Below are 25,696 nucleotides of genomic sequence, written 5' to 3' on the forward strand. Positions count from 1 at the left end.
AGGACTGACGGCGGGGAGGAGGGGGGACGTTGCTGGAGATAGAGCAGGATCTGCGCGTGCGCCAAGGGGGATCCCAGCGGCCATTTTGCAGCGTCAGTTGGGAAGCGAGGCCTCCCCGGCAGCTGCGCACAAGGGCCGCCCTCGCTCGCTCGCGGAGATTGAGGGGAGCCGGCCGGGCGGCGCAGGCCAATGAGTTAAAGAGCCGCCGCCGCTGCATCTTGTCCCCATCGCACCATGCCGTCCGTGCTGCTGCCGCCCAAGGAGAGCAACCTCTTCAAGCGGATCCTGGTCAGTGACCGCCCCGCTCGGCCAGGCCGCCCCGGCTCGGGACACCCGCCCTCTCCCAGCCTGTCAGGCCGGTTCCCGCTGTGGCCCTGGAGCAGGTGCGAGGCCACGGCCCCGTGCGCTCAGTAGCGGCGCTGGCTAGGCTGGAACTCCCGCCGCCCCCGGGCTTCCTTCCTTTGTCTAGCGGGAGCCCAGGGCAGAGCAGGCCCGGTAGCCGCTTCTAAGGGGGGCCCGCCTGCCCCCGGCTGGGGGATGTAGCAGGGCCGCAGCAAACGGGCTGACGCGCGGCTTTGTGCCCAGCCGCTTCCACTCCCTATGGCCGCAGCGCGGGGCGCTCCTCACCGGGATGCGGGGTCTCCGGGAACGACAGACGGCTGCAAAGTCTGAAGCCAAATTTAAGACACTTTCCCCTTGCGTCCTTCCCCCCGCCCCCTTCTTCTCTGTATCCACAGAGAAAAAGTTTCGGGTGCCTGGATCTAGGGTTTTGGCGTGGCCCATTTTAAACATACCGCTGAACTGTGAAAGCCTGATCTGGGTTCAGATTTCAAACCTCTCTAGAATTCGGGATGTCTGTTCAGGTGTGTTGCTAATAATAATACCATACACTTATACAGCACGCTCAGCTCCAAGGAGGATCCTAAAGCACTTTACAAATGTAACCGATGTATAGGGGCTCACCTCATCCCCGAAATGCAGCTATCTCTTAGCTAGCAACTGACCAAGAACACATGGTATATAGGGACTAGATTTAAGGTATTAAAATGCAGGAATTTTTTTTTCACTTAGTCACATGGCTGAGCATGGCTGGCAGCCTAGTAAAGCAGAATTGGGTTCTCAGCAGCATCATTAAAGGGTTTTTTTTAATGTGTGAGTGATCAGCCCAAGGACTCTAGGCTTAATTTGTGTTATAAATGAACCATCTCTTGGGTCATCCGTTGTAGTTTGTCTGAAATATTTTCTTGGTTTAAGGTATTTAAAATAAAAATAAAAAATCCTTTAGGCTGTTCTGTGTATTAATTATTGTATTTAAAAAAATACCACTTGGTGCAGCTCCATGAGTGATAGTAACAGAGTTGTAGAGTATGTCTACACAGTTGCTGGGTGGTGTGATTTCCAGTTTGCATAGACATTAGGGTTGCTAATTGTCTAATCACACAAATTCAAACACCCTTATCCTGCCCCCTTCTGTGAGGCCATGCCCCACACACTCACTCCATTCTCCCCCCCCCCTTTCACTTGCTCTCCCCTATCCTCACTCACTTTCACTGGGCTGGGGCAGGAGGGTGGGCTGTGGGCTGGGGTTGAGCCTGGGGGAGGGTGTTGGGGTACAGAACAGGATGTGGGGTGCAAGCTCTGAGAGGGAGTTTGGATGCAGGAGGGGGCTCAGGGCTGGGGAAGGGGTTTAGGGTGCTGGGGGGTGTGGGCTCTGTCCAGGAGGCTCTTATCTCAGGTGGCAGTGCAGTGGGGCTAAGGCAGCTTCTCTGCCTGGCCTTGCACCACTCCCAGAAGTGGCTGGCAGGTCCCTGCAGCCTGGTGGGGGGAAGACCAGGGGGCTGTGTGCACTGTCTGTGCCTGCAGGCACCACCCTTGCAGCTCCCATTGGCTGTAGTTCCTGGCCAATGGGAGCTGTAGAGTTGGCACTGGGGCATGGGGGGACAGCATGTGCAGACCTCCTATCTCTCCTGCCCCCACCCTGGCAGGGCCACCCAGAGAATTCAGGGGGCCTGGGGTCTTTGGCGGCGGGGGCCCCTGCTTCAGCGGTAATACGGCGGCGGGGGGTCCTTCTGCTCTGGGACCCGCCGGCGAAGTGCCCCGAAGGACCCCCACCGAATTGCTGCCAAAGACCTGGAGATTCTGGGGGCCTGGGCCCCACGAGAGTTTTCCGGGGCCCCTGGAGTGAGTGAAGGACCCCCTCCAGGGGCCCCAAAAAACTCTCGTGGGGGTCCTTGCGGGGCCTGGGGCAAATTGCCCCTCTTGGCCCCCCCTCTGGGCGGCCCTCTCCCCAGGGGCTGTACAGATGTGCTGGGCACTTCCTGGAGTGGTGTGGGGCCAACGCAGGCAGGGAGCCTGCCTTAGCCCTGCTGCATCGCTGGACTTATAGTGGCCTAAAATCTTCAGTTGGCTTCACTAGCCTCTGGGAGATAGAGCCCAATTCTGGGATCCTTCCAGTGAAACCAGGAGGATTGGCAACCCTAGCTGACATGCTTGAACAGAGTTTGCACATATTAGCTCCTAAAAATTGCTGTGTGGTTGTGATGACACAGCCTGCAGCTCAGGTTAGCCACCAGCGTGCATATCTGCAGGCTTCTACTTGGGCAGCTAGTCTGAGCCTCGTACTGCTGTATCTGGACTTACTTTTAGGCACTAACAGTAGCTCTGCTCAAGCATGTATGTCTCCATGAGCTGGGAATCATACCTCCCAGCTGCTGTATAGACTTACCCTAGTGTGAACAAAGCTCCAGGAGTTTTAAATTACTTGTCATCTATACCTGCTCAGAGGAGGTCCACATGTCATGGTGGTAAAACTACTGGCAACCACTAGTTTATTTGCTCCTAGAGCATCTGTCTTGCTACTACTGGTGTTAAAAATAGTGAGGAATTTTTTTTTCTCTTAAGGAGTAAGTGCAATTTAGCCAAGGCCAGAGTGCTTAACAGGAAAACAAATCTAAGTGTCTAAGCTCAGGTGTGTGCTGTTGATGTGTATTGGCAGGTGTTTCTTGATTGGTTTCTCTTGTTGGCTTTGGCCAGCATTAGATTTGAAAATGTAATAGTTCTTAATAGCAATTTGCTGCTTACTGTATAATTACGGTATGCATTTTACTAAGTAATCTAGCACTCTAGCTCTCTTTGCTATAAATAAATTACTAATTTTAGAACAGTTAAGTGATTATTCTTACTAGGAGCAAACAAGTTCATAGTAGCAGTCACTTCCCAATATATCTTGTATAATTAACATTTTAAATTTATAGAATTTTTAGGCAAGTGCATTCTAGGCAAATTACCATGATTTTATCTTCAAATGTCTAATTATAGATAATCAGATGAAAATAACATGGCAGTTGAGTGAGGATGAATGTTTACCTTTTGTGAAAGGTGAATTGATAATCTACATAGTGATTATTTCCTGAATTCTTGTCCACATGCTGCCATTCACTTGTCCTATTGATCATAATATACTTATATGTTAAAACTTGATTTTTTTTCTTACCCAGTGTTCATTTTTCTATTTTATCCTTGCAGCTGTTCACAACTAATTCCTTGAAGTATTAATGTCTTCATAGCTTGTATTTTGTACATTTTGTTAACTGGCTTTATTTTAGTATATTTCTAGAAACAATATGTGTATGTTGTGTTAAAAAAAATGTTCTTACAGGGTATCTTGGTCATAGTTCTTAATTGCTCTGTTTGTTCTAGTAGCATGTGTGGATTCTATCCTAGGCTGCTATTTATGGTATATGAGAAGAAACGAGTAGTCCTAGACCAAAAAGCCCAAATTCCCTTCTGACCTTTATCTTATATGTTGCCTGCAATAGCTTGCTACTTTATATAGGAGGGGTAGGCAACCTATGGCGTGTGTGCCAAAGGCGACACATAAGCTGATTTTCAGTGGCACTCACACTGCTTGGGTCCTAGCCACCGGTCTGGGGGGCTCTGCATTTTAATTTAATTTTAAGTGAAGCTTCTTAAACATTTGAAAAAACCTTATTACTTTACATACAAGAGTAGTTTAGTTATATATTATAGACTTATAGAAAGAGACCTTCTAAAAATATTAAAATGTATTACTGGCATGCAAAACCTTAAATTAGAGTAAATAAATGAAAACCTGGCACACCACTTCTTAAAGGTTGCTGACTCCTGTTATATAGGATTCACTTGAGTTGGAGCAGGGGCGTAGCCAGGTGGAGGGAACAAGGGGAGTGATGGAAAAATAAAAGGCGCCACTGGCTCCGCGGGTCTTCAGCGGCATTTTGGCGATGAAGCTTCAGTGCTGCTGAAGACATCCAGAGCTAGTGAAGAGCCCATCACCGAAAACCCAGAGCGCCGCCCCACCAGTAAAAGCACCTCAGTGGGTGGCGCCTTTTTTTTCCCCTTCGCTCCCAGGCAAGTAAAATTAAAAAGGTGCCACTTGTGCTCAGTGGGGGAGCGGCTGCTGCCCCGCTCCCCTCCCCAGCTACGCTACTGAGTTGGAGTTCCATATTCTGGAGGCTGTATCTTTGGCTCAAATAACATCCTTGAACCTTGTCATTTAACCATACTGCGTTGTGTCCTTGTCTTTATACTTCCTCTGTTTCTGCATGTGTATTTCTAATGCAATTCTGGTATTCTCAGGTACCCTCTTTGCAGAGTCTAGGGTTGCACATGTGACCTGTCCAAAAACATCTGGTCAGTTGATGGATCAAATAGTGTCAATGGTCAGCTTATTTTAAAGCACTAACAGCAGAAAAAGAGTAAGACTTTTTGGTCTCCAGTAGGCATAAGATCTCAGGTTATGCTTAATTACAAAAAAGTTACTTAACTGCATTATTTTAACAGAGACACATGTGAAACACAATTAAATCAAGTTCTGAAAAAATGGCACCATGATACCTGCATCAGGGCATTCTTGATAGAGTATTTGATGGAGCTCAAATAATAGCTAGTCAGTTGACATTTAACCGTTAAGAATTTTGGGTTCTTCACTTGACCTGTGAGTTTTATTTATTTATTTATTTGTTGTTTTGTTACTGCTTTCTCTTTTCTCTTTTTTTCTTTTTTTAATCCTCTAAAGTTTCAGTTCACAGTACTAGTTTTTGGTAGGATTTCTCTGCACATACTGAATCACAGCCATAGTTATGTAATGGTTACTACTTGAACCAATTTCTATGTTACTTAGGGCTTGGCTACATTGGCACTTTACAGCGCTGCAACTTTCGCGCTCAGGGGTGTGAAAAAACACCCCCCTGAGCGCTGCAAGATGCAGCGCTGTAAAGTGTCAGTGTAATCAGGGCGGCAGCGCTGGGATGTGAGGGGGATGTGATCCTGTAAGGGATGTGGTTTACAAGCAGCGCTAGGAGAGCTCTCTCCCAGCGCTGCGGCTCTGACTACACTCACACTTCAAAGCGCTACCGCGGCAGTGCTCCGAAATTTCTAATGTAGCCAAGCCCTTAGGCACAAGGGCTTGTCTACTTTGGGAAATGTTATCAGCATTGCTATACCAGTATAGTTATCAGTGTAACTGACCGTGTGGATGCTATAATTTGCAATAACAGTAGCTTTTTTTCAGTTTAGCTTAATTTGCTTCAAAAGGAAATTAAGATAAATCTAAAAAGGCCACTGTTGTAAATAAGAGTCTACTTGGAGTTATATTAGTATAACTGTAGAAGTTAATTTTTCTATGTAAACAAGCCGTAAGGAGAGAAGCTATGCTGTAGAATTGTATGAAGAAGCAGTTGTTTAAATGGTTGAGAAATTGCTGAAACTTGTCAGGCGGTGACTTTGTCTAGTTTAGATGCTGGTAGCCAAAGTCCACTATTGGTTTTATTAGCTACTCCTGAGGGCATTCTGTGCCAAAAAAATTAAATTTCTGCACACACTATTTTAAAATTCTGCAAATGTTGTTTGACAAATAAATATGGAGGTTCCAGCCTAGACCACTGGCTGCACAGAGGTTGGAGATCACTGTGCAGTCTCCTGAAGTCTAAGACAACTTTTATGTACTTTTAGTAGACACACATTTAAAACAGATACTACCAAACAAGTGTTCTGTGAAGCAAGCTCTACTTGTAAATTGTCATTTCATGTCGGAACTTCTAAAAATTTGTCATGACAGTACACTAATGTTTCTGTATTGTCTGTGAACATTATGTATTTGTGACTAGAATATCTGCATTCAGCATAGCTAAATGGCCTCTAAGCACTTACAGCCAGGTGAAGTTTCCAGAAAAAAGATATGATGGTTAAAAAGTGGTTTGTCAGTTTTTGACAGAATTGTTTCCACTAGTCTCTGCAGGGTTTGAACAGGTTTCCTCTTTCACTGCAATTTCATTACCCCTCAGTTAGTTTCTAGTTATCCCCTACCACTTCCATATACTTATATTGAGTCTGGCTTTTTTTCTATTTCTCGATAATAATCTCTGCTTTCTGGTTTTAGACTCTCAACTTCTAGCCTTACTGTGCATATTATTCTTTGTTTCAAATTGTCATTATTATGCAACAGCATGTGAGGCCTATGAGAATTATAGATGGGCAGTAGAAACACCAGCTTGGAATCTAGTCAGTTTAAGAAATGGAAGAAAGTATAATGTGTCCCTCTACTGGCTTTTGTGACTTGAGTCTCATTTTCCTTTTCAAAATTTTTGTTTATTCTGTTGCTGTTTGAAAGACTCACTCATTCCGAGAAACTGTGACTATACACAAAGTGCTTCATAAGTAATTCAGGATTCTCAAAGGAAACTGAAAAAGAGATACCATGTTATCTTTCTATTACAAGTGTCCTGTCAATACTAAGTTAAAAATACTACTCATATTTTTATTGATGTCCTTTTACTCAAGGGTGCAGTATATAAACTTATTTGTCCAACAACTTAAAGGTAGCTGAACTTGTCTGGGTGCCTTTTTTTATTTTTATTTTTTCCTGGCAGTCATCTGGCATGTCACTGTTTACACAGGATGTCAGTGCCAAGACAGAAGGGCTCACTAATTAGCTGCATTGACCAGCCTGCACTTATCAGGTTAGCCTCTTGAATAGCTTCAGGGTTAGAATTGAGCTTAATGTCCAGTTGATTGGATTCAGTGGTCTGTCAATCTTTCAAAACAATGTAGCAAAACTACTTATTTTTCATCATTTCACTTTATTTCCATTAATTGACATCTAAGTGTATTGAAAGTTTCCTCTGGTCACATCATATTGAGCCAGATGTGTGTAATTTCATATATATGCTATGCAGCTTGTTCACAGGAGAAGACTATTTGAAATGTTTGACTGACTTCTGGCAAACTCAGTTGTCCAGGGAAGGTGGTTCTTACATTGCATCTTTCTTGCAATGTAGATACTGTAAATAAAGATACTAGGCTTGATCCTTTAAATATTTTTATCCATTTAATTGGCCGGTTTCAGTTCTTGGCTCATAGAACAGGAATTACTTATGAAGTTAGCAATGACTTTACCAACTTCAGGATTTCTTTGAGGGAAGGAAACCACAATTATCAATGGTTTTTTAAAAAATTCAAGTATAATTACTTTCTTTGCTGCTACCACTTCAATTTTGTCCCTGTTAGCATATGTATTAATCTTCAGATATTAGCTGCTATTTGGAAGATCAGATTACAAACTTTCAGTGGTGCATGCAGCATAAAGTGTGAGCTCTAACAGTTCTCAAGATCCTGGCTGTTAAATCATGTTAGAGTTCAAGTGTATGAATATAGGCATCAACTCTACCCCTGGACCACCCATGGGGAAAAATTAGTGGGTGCTCTGCACCCACTGGCAGCCAAGCTTCCCCCGCCTCGCCTTCTCACCCCAGCACGCTGCGTCCCCGCTCCTCACCCTCCCTCCCAGTGCTTCCCACTGCCCTGCTTCCTAACAGCTGTTTGGCGGTGCTTAGGACTTTCTGGGAGAGAGGGGGAGGAGTGGGGATGCGGTGCACACAGGGGAGGAGGCGGGGCAGGGGCAGGGACTTGGGGGAAGAGGGTGGAATGAGGGCAGGATGGTGAAGGGGCGGGGCCAGGGCCTGTGAATGTTGAGCACCACTGGGAACAGGGGAAGTTAGTGCATATATGTGTGCACAGGGGATAAAATGACACAGGGACATGGACGTGATGTGAACTGTTATGGCTAGAAACAGATGCTAGTTATCCTTAGAAACCTGGAATTCTTAGTCCTCCTAGTTCACAATTTATCTAACAGTAACAATAAAAGTAGACACTGTGTTTTATTTCAGATCAAAAGTGCCATTTTGACCGTGGTCCAGGCCTTGAAGTACTATACCTCGGGATGATATAACTCACATCTTGTAGTATCCAATAGGAGTCTGAGGATATATGTACATTTCCAACTGTGAGACTTTTCCACAAGTAGTGACCATGTGGAAACCTCTTTCAAAGTTGTGGGGAGTGCAAGCACCCTCATGTGACACTAAGTGCATTCTCCAGTCACCTTAGTTCCCTTGCTCCCTCTTTCGCAAACACAAAGGGCCCTCTCTTGTAGCTGTCAGACTTCTAAACTTTAATATAGAAATATTTTCTCAAATAAATAGTCCTTAGATCAGTAGTATAGTTTAGGTATAGAGAGAGCTTAAATTCCCTTTTTTCCAATCTCCCTCAAGATCGTTGAGAACAATACCTGACCCTGATCCTCAGACTGGGTTTAAGAAACGTGCTGTGTCTTTTCCTGAATTTGGTTTCCAGGACAGAAGTTCAATCTGCCTGTGCAGAGCACACCCAGTACTCTGTGTGACAAGTACTTGTCCCTTGAAGTTCATGGGAATGTCACATACAACTTCAAGTGCATTTCAGAGACTATGGGCAGATGGTAATGCCCCAGGTCTGAATTTAGCAGAGAGGCTATAACAGGGGTAGCCAATCTGAGCCTGAGAAGAAGTCAGAATTTGCCAACGTACATTTCCAAAGAGCCACAGTAATATGTAATGATTGGGGGGAGGGGGTGCGCGTGCACACACATCATCATATAATTTGATCATGCGTATTTTATACATACATAGTCGATGATGATAAACTTATCCTTTTATTTAGTGGGACTTCTGGCAATCCTTTCAACAATTCCTTTAAAGTTTGGTTTGTGTTTACTTGTGCTCACAGTTCTCTTAAGTGGCTGTCTGTCAAAATGGATTGGTGCTTGGACATGTCTTGAGTGTTGAGAAAACAGACTCACAAAGATAGGTTGAGGCAAACATTGAGATTAATTTTAGGGCTGCACCTCTGATGTTGGAGTATTTGTCCTTTGGTACAGATTTCCAGAAAGGATCCTCCTGTGTCTTCTGAACAGATTTCAATCTTTCATCTTCCAAAAGTTCTGTTTCCATCTGGGAAGTTGCTTCATCGATGACTAAAGGGGGTTCAGACAGTCGGCTTCAGCACTAAAAGGTTCAATCAGAAATGTGAATTGAGGTCTTTTCCACTGCAAATCTTGGAATCTTTCTGTAACAGGGTTGGGACTCTCACCACCTCAGCGCCTCCTGCTGGTGACTCCGGGAATTAGCTCAGTCGAGTGGAGCGCCCTCTCCTGGTGGTGTCCTGCCCATTGTCTCGCTCTCGGTTGGTGTCTGAGCCCGCATCACTCTCCAGCTCACGGCGTCCTCTTCTGGACCATTGCCCTCAAGCAGTGCCCCTTAGTCCATCCACACCGGGGTGTGTATGTGTGTGATCAGCAGTCTCTCTGTGCCCCAGCCACCATCTACAACCACACACCCCAAAGTCTAATCCCTCCAGTCAGGGATCTGGCATAGTCAGTGATGGCTGCAAGGGGGGGACCCAGGCCCGCCCGCTACTCTGGGTCCCAACCCAGGGACCCTCTAGTGGCAGCCATCCTGCCCTCCTTCTCTCCCTCCATCTGTCCACATCCCTGGGCCTCTTCCCTTTCGGCCCCTCGCACTGACTAGGCCCTTTCCCTCAGGGCCTGCAACCTGGCAGACACTGGGCTGCAGTTCTCTTCTGCTCCCCTGGACCTGCCCAGCACTGCACTGTCCCAGGTGCTAGTCTCCCAACTCTGGAGACAGACCTTCCCCTCCTGAAGGCCTGGGACAGACTCCCTGTTGCTGTTCTGGGCAGCCTTTATATATGGCTGAGCCTGGCCCTGATTGGATGTCTCCAATCTGGGCCCCGACTGGCTCCAATAAGCCCGTCTTTCATTGGCTGTTAATCTGCACAGCCCCACTGGCCTGCTGCAGCCTAAATTCTCAGGGAGTGGGGCAGCCACCCCACTACACATTTCTAAAAAGTATCCTTAAGATCTTTAATCATGCTCACATATCTGGTTATGCTCCATTTTAGGGGTTCTGCTGCATCTTCTTTTGATCTGGCTTGAAGTTGTGACATTGAGGGAAAGCATCAGCTCTCCCTCAAGCATTTGTCTGTGAAACAACTGCAGTTTGTTCATGAATGCAAATTCACTTTGCACTAGATCAGACAGCAATTGGAATTTTCCTTGTAAGTCCACTCTTAGTTTATCCAAATACAGCAGTGTCTTTGCAAGAAATGCCAAATCTAGAACCCACCCAGGATCTGTAAGCTCGGAATGTATTCTGTTCTCCTCCTCCATAAATAATGTTACTGGTTCCAGGAGCTTTAAAAAATGGGAAATAACTTTAACTCTCAAGAGCCATCAAACTGCGCAGTGAAATGGCAAATAGGCAGGAGGAGTCATCTTCATTCAGTTCTTCAATTAGATTTTGAAATTGTCTGTGATTGAATGTGTTTCAATTTTATTCGCTCAATGTGCAAGACAGGTTTCATGATGTGATAAAATTTGAGATTTTTTTTTTTACATACCAGTTGCTCCCAATGAATAATACAGAATTCCACCAGGAGTAACATTTGCACCAATGTAGGTCTGTGGTGAAAGAAATTGGAGGCATCTAGATATTGAGAATGATCTTAACCATAATTAACCTCTAACTCCACAGGGATATATAGACATGGGATGATGCATTCTTGAGGATACACTGTATCAGCGTTTCTTTAATTGAAGCTGGTAGCCTGCCTTCTTTAAGGGAAGCACTGACAATCCCCATTAGCAGTGGGTCCATTACATCTCCACTGACCATCAGTCATGGCCTAAGTTGCAGCACAAAGTAAAGCATTTGTTTCCTCCTCCTAAGATGTTGCCCTGCCTTTACAAATGGAGACAGTTAGATCCAAATGTGTACATTCTTTGTCACTAAATCACAATTTCCTCCAAAAAAAAGTACTCAAATCATTCACCAAGTAGAAATAGCTTTTGGCTATCTATGACATGAAACAATTCTGCAGATTAAAATTTGGCAGATGTTACTGTGGAGTAAACAAATCTGTCCTTCCACATAGTAAGTCTTGGGTGCTTTGGGGTGACTTAAATCAGACCTGGTTTTATTCTCCTGGTGTTCAGGATCTTGTACAGGATGGACATGCTATATTCAATCCAATTTCAATTGTACTTTTGGTGAGACTCTCTCTCCCTCCCCCCACTCCCCGGTTCATGTTCCACTAAATATGGATGTTAACAGCTGAATGCCATGAAGTTTTGTCCCACTGGTTTTTGATAGCTCAGTCTTAATTTAATCAAATCCTAAATGGTGGAAACCTTGACGTGGACTTTGGTAATCAATATTAACTGGAGACTGGAATTCTTGTTTTCTGATACTCCAGGTTTTTGGGAGATGATAGTTATAGGTAAAATCAGTGGAACTGAAATCAGGCACAGGGTGTTTGTTTAAAATGCCTGAATCTTTTCCTGCTTTGTTTCTGTGGGAGTGTGCAGGGGGAAAACATTCCCCAGAAGTAGCAGTATTGTTCTACCGTCCTGATCACCCTGAGGTGACCAATGGGATACATTTCCAGGATATGCAACAGTGGTGGTTGTCAGGCAGTAACTATCTCACTCAACAGTTGTCTCTGATCCCAGCATTCCTGTAAAGAGAACTCCTCTCCTCCTCCTCCCCCTCCCCCAGGATCCCTGTGCATTTTCCCAGGAAATAAAATGAAGGTACATGCCCACACAATCATGATTCTGCCTGTTCTGTGTTGCTTCAGTACACCCATACTTGCCCTCTGCCTCTGCATTTTTCTGATCAGGAACTACTTACACCTGTCTTACACTTAAATAATTAGCCTACTCCACAGAATGAATACCATAGCTACTAAATTTTACAGCCTCTTTGCCCTTATGCGTATGATGCCACTTAGCATTATTGTTTCACTTGCCCATCCTTAAGCAGACAACACTCATCTCTAACCCATCTGTCTACAGTCCCCATGGCAAGAAGACCCCTGTTGGCCCGCTACTGGCACAACAAACATCATAGCATTGAAATGAGGCATGTTGGCTCTCTCAAGATACAAGTGCAGCTTTTTCCTTTGGTCTCTCACCTGCGGTTCAGGAGAAAACCTCAGTGCCCTCCAGAGAGGCATGGTCCCTCCATATTACCTCACATCACAGTCCTGTTTGGAATACCTGTGATTAGCTAATGCCTCTACCATTTGACATAACTCCACCTAACACACTGGATGCAGCTGCAGTAATTCTTGGTAGTTATTGCCAGCTCTAAGAGGGCAGAGTTAAGGTTGCGTCACCATCTATATTTGACCTCTGTTTCCTGACTTTCAGTAGTTTGTGTTTTGATTAACTACATGTTCTAAAAGGGCACAGGATACTACTAGGTAGCATTAACTCTGTGTTAATGATGGTTTTTTGTCAGTGAATAATTGGGAATCTTTTCCACATCAAAATCCATCCACACTCCTACTTGCCGTTCCTGTACGCATGGGAATACTGTAACTACACCCTATCATATTACTTTCCAAAAATCTATTTTATATTTTGGCAGCACCCATAATGATACGCAATGGCCAAACACACATGCAGGCACTTCCCAGACTATCTAAGAGAAACTACATACAAAGTGTCAAGGGAGCAGAATTAAACAGAGTTTTAATTAGTGGTCTGATCGGTGTTTTGTCACAGAAGGATTTGATGAATTATTTTGTATTAGTCTATTTTGATGGACTGCTCCTGTTTTAAAAGCACTTTCAGTAGTATAATCTGAGCCTCTTTTTTTCCCCTAGAAATGTTACGAACAAAAACAATACAAAAATGGGCTCAAATTTTGCAAGATGATCCTCTCCAACCCGAAGTTTGCGGAACATGGAGGTAATTGCATGGCTTGAAAGACTTATTCTTATTTTCCCTCTGCTGTAAGTTATAACATCACTGCTTGTATTTAGTTGTATTCCTCAATTAAGCATTGTATTACTGATACCATAAATTATGACATGAAAGGCGGAACCTAAAAGTCCGTGTTTTGGCATGCATCGTAGAAACTAGAGGTGGAGATGATATGTTGGTTCATCTGCTCCATGCCTGTCATAGCTCAATAATTCCACACAGTAGGAAAATTCTGTAATTGTAGGTGTGCTACATGATGGAACTTTTCCTGTTTGCTTTGAGAAAGATCACTGTTCTTTTCTTCTCTCTTCCCTCCCCCACTCCTCCAACTCCCTAAAATTCAACCTAACTTTTCCTTTTCTTTGTTTTAGGCTATTAGTACTGTTAAACCCACCCAGATAAATACATTTGTGTTAAGTACTTACACCCTTCAATATGTTATCTGTGTCCCGGTTGTCTTTGCATAAATATGTATATTTTTAATTTTCCATCATCTCAGCGCCTCCTACTGATAAATTTTGTTCCCTGAACTCCCTCAAATATGACAGCATCTTCCATGTAACTTGGTGTGCAGACCTAAATGCATTATTCCTGTCTCAGTCACAGCAAAGCTTTACAGAGAGATCTGTTGCCTTCCCAGCTCCATGGCATGATGCATTTGTATTTGAAGCACAAAATCGCACTTGTCTTTTATAGTTATCTCTCATTATAAATTTGTTCCTTCATTTCCTGTCCATGGTTGCCACTCTAGGTCTCTCTTCTTACTGGTTCTCATGTTTCTTCTTTTCACTGATTGTAATTTTCATTGTCCTAGAACAGTGGTCTTCAACCTCTGGTCTGTGGACCTCTGGAAGTTGCAGACTATGTTGAGCAAAAAGTTATCGTTACCACAGAATGGCGGTTCTTCTTTGAGTACTTGCACATGTCCATTCCAGTGTAGAGGTGTGTATGCCCTGAGCACAGTTACTGGTAACATTTCCTTTGGTGGGATCTGATGGATGACTCTGGCACCCTCTGAGGCTGCACATCCATAGCGCCCGTATAAAGGGCACTGCTGACCCCATGCCCCCTCAGTTCCTTCTTACCACCCGTGACGGGCGCTGGAAGTAGTCTATGCTGGATCTTGCAAGTCTTCCTCTGTGGACTTTTTCTCTGTATTTCTGTGCATAATTCTTTTTCGTAATTGGTTAAGTTTCTTTTAGAGTTAGTTTCTTCCATTAGCAGCAGCGGTTCCTCCACTCTGGTACCAAGGCCTGCTTCGGTTAACGGGCTTCAAGCCATATGCCTCCTGCAGAAAGGCTATACCTCTGAATGATCTGCAGTACAGTTGCCTTAAGTAATTGGTGGAAACTCGCATTTGGAAGTGCTGCAAGATTTGCAGGGACTTCAAACCTCGTACTAAAAAGGAGCAGGATGCTAGGCTGAAATCCATCTTGATGGAAGCAGCACTCAGACCTCCCTCGGACCTGGACCATTCAGACTCCGCACTGAGCACCTTGGTGTCAGTGAGGCACATGCCTGCCACTGTCTGGGAATCATGGCACTGTTCACCATCTCCAGTGCCAAGGAAAAAAACGAAGACAATGCCTGCCAAGTGAAGATGGCCAGGCATGGAGACTAGAGCGAAGTGCAACCCACGTTGGACCACTTCAGGGCTCCAGCAGCTCAACTGGCACAGTTAACTCCAGCCCCTTTGCAGGCACTGTTGAAGGTGCCACTCGTGCCAGAGGCTTTTGCTGAGGCTAGAGACTTACTCTCACTATTGGTGCTGGTGTCACTGGTAGTACAACAGTCAGTGGTGTCTGTACTAGGGTACAAAAGAGACTGTGGCTATTATTTGCAGCTTGATACCGAGGCCCTCGGTACCATCTAAAGGGAAGCTGGCCACGATGGCCCCGTCCTGATCTTCCCCTTGCTGGCATTGGTCACTGGCACTGGTAGGAACCGCTCCTTCATGATCTCTAGAGAGACTTCTCCTCCTCAGAATCAGAGGTGGGGTTTTATGTCTCCTGCTCCAGGAGCCAGCTCCGGTATGCAGGTTGTCACTACCTGGCTATGGGCCAGGAAATGCTGTCGACTGCTTGGCCTTCTAGCCAATAGCAGGTGGCTGTGCAGTGGCCCTTCTGGAACCCATGGGCATTTTTCCCAATGCAGGGTCCTTGGTCAAGGCGCGTCTATTTTGTTGGCCTCTGAGGGAAGAGTGCTGCCGCTTGTTTAATCAGAGCCTGATCCAGGCTCTGGTGCTGAGACTAGTGCTGAGTACCAGGAGCCAACGCCACAGGATCTGGCCTGTGCTGAAGGCTAGGATCAGTGCCTCCTGCTAGTTCAGGCTTCTTCCTCATCTTCTCCTGATGAGGCCGTGGCAGGAGCAGACTTATCGCCCTCCCACGACAACTGAGGCCCATCAGGAGCGTCTCAAAAGAGTGGGTCAAAACCTGGACATTCAGGCAGAGGAAGTTAAGCAGTCCTCTCACTCTTTGGTGGACATCTTGACTGCGGCGGGCCTGTCAAGAATGGTCCTTCCTCTCAACAAGGCCATCATGGACCCAGTAAAGGCCTTGTGGCAGACCCCAGCATGCCTACCTCCCATGGCCAAGAAGGCCAGGAAGAAGTATTTTGTCCCAGGTCAGGGATATGAATTTTTGTATACCCATTTTGCCCCCTTTTCGCTCCCCGGCATGCTTGGTGGTCTCTGCTGCCAGTGAGTGAGAACAGCAGGGACTATAAGGGGGAGTAGACCTGTTTGGGAGGAAGATCTACTTGACTAGGGGTTTGCAGCTCAGTATCACTAACCAACCAGCATTACTGAAAAGATTTGACTTAAACACTTGGGACTCTGTGTTAAAGTTTAAAGATTCATTGCCCAAAGAGGCCAGAGGGGAGTTCTATTTGGTTGAGGAGGGGAGATTGATAGCAAGGACTTCCCTGCAAACAATCCTGGATGCTGTGGATTTGGCTGCCTGGTCCATGGCCTATGCAGTGGTCATGCATAGGAGTTCTAGGATCTGATCCTTGGGCCTCCCACATGAAATTTCAGGAGAGCCTCCAGGACCATCCGTTAGAAGAGCTAAGTGCCCTCACAGAGCAGACAGACTCCAGCTCCATGGCCTCAAGGATTCCAGGGCTACTCTGAAGTTCCTGGGCTTATATACCTTGGTGACTTTGAGAAAGCATTATAAGCCCCAGCAATCCTCCTGATTCTTCATTAGTCCTGCCGAGTTGGTGGATGAGAGGAAGAAGAGCAAGGGCTTCAGGTATAGGTCTTCACCCATGTCATCCTCAACATCAGTGCATGTTCTTCCACACATTGGGAGACTCTAAGCAGGCATTTTGATGGGGTGCTCGAGGATGCAGTACCCACCTTAGAAACCTTGGATCCAGCTTACCCTTTGTTTTGCAGACCACTTGTCCCACTTCCCCTGGGCATGGTCCCATACCCCCCATTCTTACACCGCCTTCCTCCCCAGTTCCTCTTCAGGGACCCCTCTGTCGAGCAACTTCTCGCCCAATCACTCCTACAGGTGTGAGCCATGGAAAAGGATCCACAGAATCTAAGGGGTTGGGGTTCTGTTCCCATTATTTCTTAATCTCAAAAGCCAAGGGAGGTCTCAGATCCTATGTTGAAGCTGTGCCATCTTAAGCTACCTCAAGAAGCTGAAGTTCTGCATGGTCTCCTTGGCTTCCATCATCCCCTCCCTGGGTCCAGGGGACAGGTATGCTGCCCTCGATTTGAGACACACCTATTTTCACATCTTGAGTTTTTTCAGGGACGTAGAAGCTTCCTCAGATTTGTCATGGATCACATGCATTACCAGTTCACTATTCTCCCCTTTGGCCTGTCGGTTGCCCCATGAGTATTTACAAAGTGCATGGCCGTTGTAGTGGCCTTCTTGAGGAGGCAAGTGGCTGGTCAGAGAACAAACCAGGACTCAAGTGGAGTCCAGCATACAACTCATCCAGGTGAACTTCCGGAACGGGGGTTCACTTATAAATATGCAGAAATCTACCCTTACTTTGGTAGAGAGGACAGAACTTATCGGGGCGGTGCTCGACTCTGTCAAAGCCAGAGCCTTTCTCCCAGAAGGGCGCTCTCAAGCAATTATGGTGCTCATAGTCCACTTCATGGATCACCTGATGACGACAGCTTGGAGTTTCCTGGGTCATACGGCTGCATGTACTTACTTAGTGCAGTATCCGAGACTACACTTTAGACCACTCAGTCCTTCCTGGCTTCAGTGTAGTTACCAAACCACCACCATGTGGACATGATCCTTATGATTCTTTCCCCGGTTCTTACCTCACTCAGTTGGTGGCAGGACCCAATGATAGTTTGTGGGGTCATCCTGTTCTCACAGTTCTGCCCATCGCTGTCCCCAGTCTCAGATGCATCAGCACTAGGCTGGGGAGCTCACTTGTATCCTCTCAGAACTCAAGGCTCTTGGTTCCGGGAAGAGCTGTCTGTACACATCACTGTCAAGGAGCTCAGGACAGTCCGCCTAGCTTGTCAGGCATTTCAGCTTCATGTTACAGGCACAAATGTATCTGTTCTAACATACAACACGACAACCATGTTCTAGATCCCTGCTCTGTATCATGATATAGAGCAGGGAGGAGCCTGTGTTGGGAGGCAGTTCAGTTGTGGAATCTTTGCTTTAGCCCACTTGATTCACCTAGAGGCCTCCTACATACTAGAAGCACAAAAGGAGTTAGCAGATCACCTCAGCACATCCTTCTCAGATTGGCATGAATGGACCCTTCACCTAGATGTCATGAAGCTTGTTTTCCAGCAGTCAGGGGCTCCCCAGATCAGTTTTTGACAGGACACAACAGGAAGTGTCACTAGTTCTGATTTCTGGGTTATAGCTTTGGGTCACACTCAGATGCTTTTATTCTTCCATGGATGGGTCACCCTCCTATTCTGCATGTGCACAAGGTCCTGCTGAAGATCAAGCTGGACTGAGCGTGGGTCATTCTGATAGCTCTGGCTTAGCCCCAACAGCATTGGTTCGCCACTTTGCTGGACTTCTTAATGTTACCAGTCCCACTGATCTCTGAGGACCATAGTCATTGTCTGCTCTACCTAAACCTTGGATCCCTCTACCTGATGGCCCAGAAACTCCATGGCTAAACCTTGCAGAACTAGCCTGTTTGGAGCAGGTCCATGACATTGTGTTGGGAAGCAGAAAGACCTCTGCCAGGGTCACTTCACTGGCAAAATGGAAGTGGTTCTCTATCTCATCTTCCCAGAAGTGTTTCATCTACGCGATTGTCACTGTCGTTCAAACAGCAAGGTTTAACCATGTCATCCATTAGAGTCCACCTGGCAGCAGTCTCTACTTTTCATCCTTGGGTGAATGACCAATCAATTTTTTTGAGAAATATCTCTAACCATTGCCTTAAGGGCCTTGAGAAGTTGTACCCCCAGGTACAACAGCTGGTCCCGCTCTGGGATCTCGACCTGGTTTTATCTAAGCTTACGAGCCCCTCGTTTGAGCTGCTGGCATTTTGCTTGCTGCTTTACCTCTCCTGGAAGGTGGCCACCTTAGTGGCCGTTACTTCAACCAAAAGGGTTTCAGAAACCTGTATCCACGCTTTGGAGCCACCATACGTGGTATTCTTTAAGGATAAGGTGCAGTTGTGTTCTCACCCAGCTTTCCTTCCACGTGGCGCCAGAGCTGAACTAATGGATAGTACTGAGGGAAAATTTTCTGGCAACTGTGCTTGGAGTGCGCGCGCACCTACATTGGAATGGACATATGCAACAGATCTTGAAGAGGAACTGTTACAGAAGGTAAGTAACTGGGTTTTTTCCCCCAGCCTGTGGTCCTTGAACCTGGAAGTTCACAGACTAAGACTTTCAAAGGTCTCTGCACCTCCATTTGAAATTTTTTTAGGTGTCTGCAAATGAAAAAAGATTGAAAACCGCTATTCTGGAGCAGTACAATTGTCTCTGCAGGTCATAAAGGTCTTCCAGCCAAGGTGGTTAAAAAATTAAAAAAAAAAATTTTTTTATTTAAATCAGATTTTTTGATAGGTTTTTTCCTCAGGAAGCATTTTATCTAAACTTTATAGCTCAATGATATCTCATCATGGAATAGGGATTATAAATTCTGATTCTGTAGTATCAGACAATATATTCATGTAATGTTTAAGGAAAGTTTTCTGTAAATGAGTTTCAATAGTTCATGGATTAGGGATCCAATCTTATGGGGTTCCAGAGGCTTCTGTATAGATTTAGGTTAATCTTTCTATCTATCCAATGGGACACAGTGCTCAGTCTAGAAGATACCATCAGAGGTGCCTAGTTTTGCAGTTCTCAACCTGTGGATTTGTCTTCAGATAACATGCTTGTTAACAGCAAAAACGTTTTTAAATAAATAATATATTGAGGTGATAAATAACTGGCCTCAACTCTATTGTCCCTCTGCAAATTTGTGTACAAAGTCAATCTTTTACCTCTCTCTAAAAGTATAAAGTTTCAAAAAGTTCAATGAATAGAAGATTGTTGGGGGCAGAATAATTTAGGACAAGGAGAAGTCTGGAGATAAATGTGAGAAGGGAGGGACAGGCAGTAGAAACAAAAGTGAAACTGTTTGAGCAGCATATTCCAGAAGTCTTGGAAGTCTGTCTGAGTGTAGCCTTCATTGATTTGAGATCTACCATACCATTTTCTCACTAGAAGGGAAAACCTATAATTGCAGCAGGCCATAAAAGAGACCCAGTTTGGGAATAAGAATCATTCAAGAAATATGTTGGCTGATGATGTTTTAAAGAAAGTCACACCAGCGACCTAGTGGAAATCACTTAAGCACTTAGATTCAGAAACTGTTGAAATGATGATCTCACTTTTAACAGCAGTAGCTTCTTTTGCTGGTGTAGAAAGAATATTTTCTTCCTTTGTTCATAATCTGGAAAAGAAAAACAAGCTTCCCTACTTTTTCAGGTCCCAAATGATTTCTCAATTTGGAATGAATTAGTCCAAACAGGAAAATGAAGGTAAAGATGACTGAATTAGCTGCAGAAGCCAGTATTTTAAGTTTCTCATGTTGACCTAGCTGACAGAGTTTATTTTAATTTTTGTTTTTTAAAAACAAAATTGGTTAACTATTTTAGTTAACCAATTTTGACAGAAACAACCCTGATTTTAAAAAAGTGAATGTTTAACTAAATTAAAAAATTCATATATTTGTCTTGTGAAAATGTTATGTTTGCTGTTGAAGAAAAATCCAGAATACATAATGTTGTTGTTTTTAGTTAAATAAAACAATTTAATCGACTGTCTGGTGGTGATCTTCTCCTGATACAGCCTAGCAAGAAAATCCGCCGATAATAATGATTAACCTGTTGAACTGATGATAGTTTACCTCCCAATGACTTCATAAATATCTGCTTCGGTTACCTTTTGGCAAATGAAATAACCAGACAATTACGCGTTTTCTGATATAGACGTAAAACTAATCTGAAAAGTTTTCAAAATAAATCACTTAAAAAATGTATAGTATGTACCTTCTAAAAATGAAACCTCCATTTATTTCTTAGTTGTGAAGAATATGTATTAAGGTTATAACAACTAACAAGAATGCACTTTTATGTAGAAATCTATGATTAAATTGAGTCTTCCTGACTAGTGAGTTAAATCACGTTTTAAATGAAATCTACCCTGCTTCCAGCTTCTGATCCCACGGTTTAATCATAAGACCGTTCTTCTTGCCTTAATTATGTAGAGCATCAATACATTACTATAACCTCTTGTAGAAATTGCTTCAGGTCACTTAATCTTAACTACATCAAAGCAAGTCAAATGTCGTCTTGTATGCTTGCAGAAGGACAAATAGAAAATACAAAGCAACCAGGAATCAAATCTCTTATGTAATGCTGCACTGAGCACTGTTAAGCTTCTGCCCTGATCTAAACTAGTTTCAGTGCACTAATTAACTTGCTAATTAAATGCAAAGCATCTTGCATCTGTATCACTTGTCACCTGTGACAGTCCAGAGTAATGAGCAGCTATGTCACCCTTGCCCTGCATGCTCGTGCTGAGTGTGTGCAAGTGCAGCCTGTCAGCCACATGTTACATATTTATTTAGTACATATTTTCTTGATTACATACTGGCTCCCACCAGCTTTTGTTATACTGCAGGGTGATTCCAGCATTCCCCCAGTCTTAGATTCCCACCCGTAAAATGTATGTGCTGTGCAGCCCAGCCCTCTCCTGGACAATATAAGCTGTAGCCTTGATCACCTTGATCGATCAGTCTTTCAGCCCTCATATAGATTGTGCTGATCACAATACATCTTCCATTCTTCTCACATCATGGCCTTCCTTCTCCATGTGCGGCCATGTCTTTATACAATAAAATCTTGCCATCTCTTTGGAGGTCAGCTGAGTGGTCATTGCAGTTCCTGTGGGTACCACTCAGCAGCAGCTGGAGTCCATCGATTGTCAGTGAGCCTCGCTTTATGCCCGGCCCATCGCATTTTACTATGCCTGCTCTCAGCGATGACATCCTGCACTCCACTGTATCTGATCACTTCACTGAGGACTTGGTCTTGTATTGAAATTTCCAGAATTATTCTTTTCATTGCCAGCTCTTGACACACAGTTGCTGCTTCTCTGTCTTTGTCAGCGCCTATGTTTCATTGCCGTACAACATTGCTGGCAGTACTGTTGTGTTGAAGACACTGGTGCATGTTGCCTTGTTGGTGGCTTTTTTTTTTGGTTTGTTAGATTTTTTTTCTTTCTTTCTCTCTCTCCTCTTCTCCCTCCCCTGCTTTGAGGAGATACTTGATAGAATTCTGTGCGTACCAGTCTGCTTTTTTTTCTTTGAGAGTTCACCTTCCTGATTGTGGTGCATGTTAATTTCTTGGCCCAAATGGACACGTTGCTCAACTTCTTCTATTTGTTCTTCTTTGTTTGGACTTCTGGCAAGGTATCAGACTGCATAAATTTAGTTTTGGAGTGGTTAATTTTCAGTCCAACTTGACTGCTTTTTTTTTTTTTTTTTTGTTCTCATGGCATTTTCTGTAGTTGAATAGTGTTTTTGGCAATCAAGACAATATTGTCTGCAAATCTGATATGGTTTAACTGCTCTCTGTTGATGTTGATTCCACCCTTCCAATTCATCCACCTCATTACCATTTTGAGACAGGCTGTGAAGAGCTTTGGTGAAACCGTGTCTTTTTTCACATCTTTCTTAACTGGGATGTGAAGGGGAGTATCAAATAGTTATATCTGTAGTGCAGTCAGAATTTGCATCCTTAAATAGTTTGATACAGTTTGTTGATGCCCTGCTCTGCAAGAGCTTCCCTTCGCTCTTTTCAGCCTTTCTTTCTCAGCTAATTTCACACATTGCCTCAACTTATCAGTCAAGTTTTTTTATAATCTTCATCACAGTATCTTTAAGATTCCAATCTTCCTTGGAAATGTTCACTTTCAAGATTGCCTTGTCAAATATTTTTGGCTGCTGTCTCCGATTTTCTACTGTTAATGCTTTCTTCTCCACCTTTCTGTTGAAGTTAAGATCTGCTCTGAGCAAGCAATGGTCACTACCGGCGTTAAATGGTGGTGCTACTGAGATGTCTTGTACAATACGCCACTTAATGATCAGAATATAGTCAATCTCCTCCTTCTTCGCATTGGGCGCAATCCATGTCCACCTCTTCTTGGCTGCCTTCTTAACCCAGGTGTTACCAATGAATGTTTCTTTTGCCTCCGCCAGAGTTACCAGTTGCTCTCCTCATGGATTTTGTTTGCCGATGCCATACCTTCCAATGAACTTTTCACGATCTTTCCCTCTTGGCGTTGAAATCTCCCATCACGATTGTATAAGTGGATTTTTGAGCAAGGGTTTCCTTAAGCCCTTGTTCGAATTCTTCCACATCATCTTTGCTTGTGCTTGTGAGAACAGAGATCTGAATAATTTTGAGGGTGCTGTTCTTGTTCAGGTGGTGGGGTAGCACTCTGATGTGCTATGACTTGAATTTTCGGGAGATGATTTTTTGAACACCATTCCTTATTGATGAAACCGATTCTTCCAGTGGTTCTCGTGCCTTTTCCTTTTCCCAACATTTTTGTGTCTCCATTTCACTTCCATCTCCTTTCTTCGTCATATTTTGCAGAGACTCAGGATGTCGCAGGCTGTCCTTGCCTTCTCTATCAGGTGGTTGATTGAATCGTGTCTCGTCAGCGTCCTCCAGTTATAGGTGCACACTGAGAGGGCAATTCTTTTTCTAGCCTCTGAGATTAACAGCCTTTCATCGACTGAACTCCCAACCACTGTCATAAAACAGATCGAGGCGTACACAAGGAGTTGGGTCCCGTTTATTCATATTGTTTTTGTCATTTTTTCATCCACTCGCTGGCTATGCAGTCAGTGGTGCGTTTACGTCCTCAGCTTAGTTAGCACCTAATCTCAAGAAGGACAGGTGTCCTCTCCCTGGGTTGGTAGTCTGACGCCTTACTGGCATGTTTGAACCTACTGAAGAATACACTCCGGTATCCTCGCTGTCAGACAAGCCAGGGTCATTGCTGCGCCACATTGAGGCGTTGAATTAGGGTTTTGCAGCAGTATGCAAGCTATATACCGTCTGTTTGTTTATTTAATAGAAATAATATACACACAGCTTGCCTCCCCAATGGAGTTTCCCAGACCCTTCAGTTTAAACACACTGGATTAAATAAAACAATAGAACAGCAACCCCCCAAAATAGTGCTCCACAGAAAAGAGACAAACAGGAGAACTCCAAAGAGTAAAAAAAATCCCAACAGCAAGCACTGGCAGAAAGAGCCTGAAATCAGTTTGATTACTTCCACTGCACTTAATGCTCTATTTAGAGATTTTAAGTGAGTATAAGTAGTGAAGCATAATGGTTACAAGATAAAATGCTACTGATGCCTAACTTAACAAATTATGTTAAATTCAAAGCAAAGTTTTTACCACGTTTCCTCCAGTCTTAATGACCAAACTCTTTAGGTCAGGGCCCCTTCTCCAGTCCAGTGGTTGCTTCCTTTATTCCTTCAGATGCAATGAATTGATGATCAGAGAGAGAGGAAGGGGTCTGGGGGTGTTTGTCCCTCCATTTTATGGTTTCAGTCCCCTGCCTCCTTGGAAAAACATTTCCAGCTAGGTACCAGGAGACATACAATATTTGGGCATCGGTGTTCCCTGCTGCATTCTTCTCAACAATTTAAGCTTCCTTTGTTTTCCCTTCTAGCTTAATGACTGTTTACTGCTTAAATGCAAATTAAGCAGAATGCACATTCCTTTGTTTAGGACAGACTTGTTTGGCATATGTTAATACAATGGGTCCTCGGGGTTACTAACACCAGAGTGATGAACTGACAGGTGAGTTGCACGCCTCATTTGGAACTGGAAGTATGCTTTTTGAAAGAACAGTCATAATGTTTTGTTCATAGTTACGAACTTTTCAGAGCTATGAACCATCTCCATTCCTGCAGTGTTCATAACTGAGGTTCTACTGTAAGACCATACACTGAAATCTTAACTTCACATACAATGTTGCCACATATATTTTATCAGGACAGTATTGACCAGCAAATGGAGTTTTTTGTTTTTGTTTTGTTTCATTTTGTTTGTTTCAAATGATGCCTTAGAAGGCATACTTTTTATAAAGATGATTACAGTAGTGTGTAGATTGTGAATACAGAGTATATTCTGTCACAGTCACCATAAATGGTACATGTACATTTTGATTTCTCACATTCACAAGTACGAAATCTTTTCTACAGAGACTTTGGCTATGAAAGGACTGACCTTGAACTGTTTAGGGAAGAAAGAAGAAGCATACGAATTTGTTCGTAAAGGACTTCGTAATGACGTAAAGAGTCATGTCTGTATCCTTTCTAATGGTATAACTTGACCTTTTTTATACTAGTTGTCTTTATTTTGCACAAATAGTTCTTACATTAGGTATCAGAGGTCCAGGTTTTTTTTGTTTGTTTGTTTTTTAAACTCAAGTCCATAAAGTAGCCTTTTGGTACATATTTTCTTAATTTCTTTAAAACAGACCTTATTTTCTATTGTGAAAGAAAAGTAGTAAGAAATGTTTCCCCCATAAAAATTTGTCGTGTTTGCAAGGTAACTGCATTATGAAAAGGAAGAGAACTTGATGGCAAAAATTCTGATTCAAGTAGATGCAGGACACTGCAAAGCTGCCATACTCTGTTTAAAAACAAACAAAATATCCTTTGCTGAGTAAAATAAAAACAAGAGTTTTTTAAAATGTTTTTTCCCCACTTGGATGCCTTCTCCCATTTTATTGTGGGTATTTCATTTTTAAATATTTGCTGCAAATTGGAAGTTGTGCATACAAAATCATCAGTGCATTCTTTTAAAGGGTCATTTGCTTGTATGGTACAAGAAATCAGGATTTAGTCAATTTTTCAGTGCTACAGCAAAAGTAGACCATACTATAAATAGTGGTGGTTAGAATTTGGAAGCATGTAACAATGAAACCGTGGGAGACAACTTTCTTCATGGTGAGCAAAATCTTTTTAACTGCCATAGATTTTTAGGAATACCAGCTATCTTC

General features: G+C 43.8%; 1 protein-coding gene across 3 annotated transcripts in view; it reads left to right on the forward strand.

Moving 5' to 3' along the window:
- Positions 1–70: 70 nt before the first annotated feature.
- The window catches only part of NAA16 (N-alpha-acetyltransferase 16, NatA auxiliary subunit), a 100,030-nt gene continuing 74,404 nt past the window's right edge, over positions 71–25,696 (forward strand). The window contains exons 1-3 of one of the 3 annotated variants that reach the window (XM_032776936.2): positions 71–288; positions 13,045–13,129; positions 24,894–24,998. In XM_032776936.2, the coding sequence (XP_032632827.1) occupies positions 235–288; positions 13,045–13,129; positions 24,894–24,998 (244 nt within the window). In that variant the 5' untranslated portion in view covers positions 71–234. Of the gene's footprint in view, positions 289–13,044; positions 13,130–13,152; positions 13,174–24,893; positions 24,999–25,696 lie in introns of those variants that run through there. The other 2 variants (XM_032776937.2, XM_032776938.2) reach the window with 2 other exon arrangements.

The sequence above is a fragment of the Chelonoidis abingdonii genome, chromosome 1, assembly GCF_003597395.2.
Source record: "Chelonoidis abingdonii isolate Lonesome George chromosome 1, CheloAbing_2.0, whole genome shotgun sequence".
Lineage (NCBI taxonomy): Eukaryota > Metazoa > Chordata > Testudines > Testudinidae > Chelonoidis > Chelonoidis abingdonii.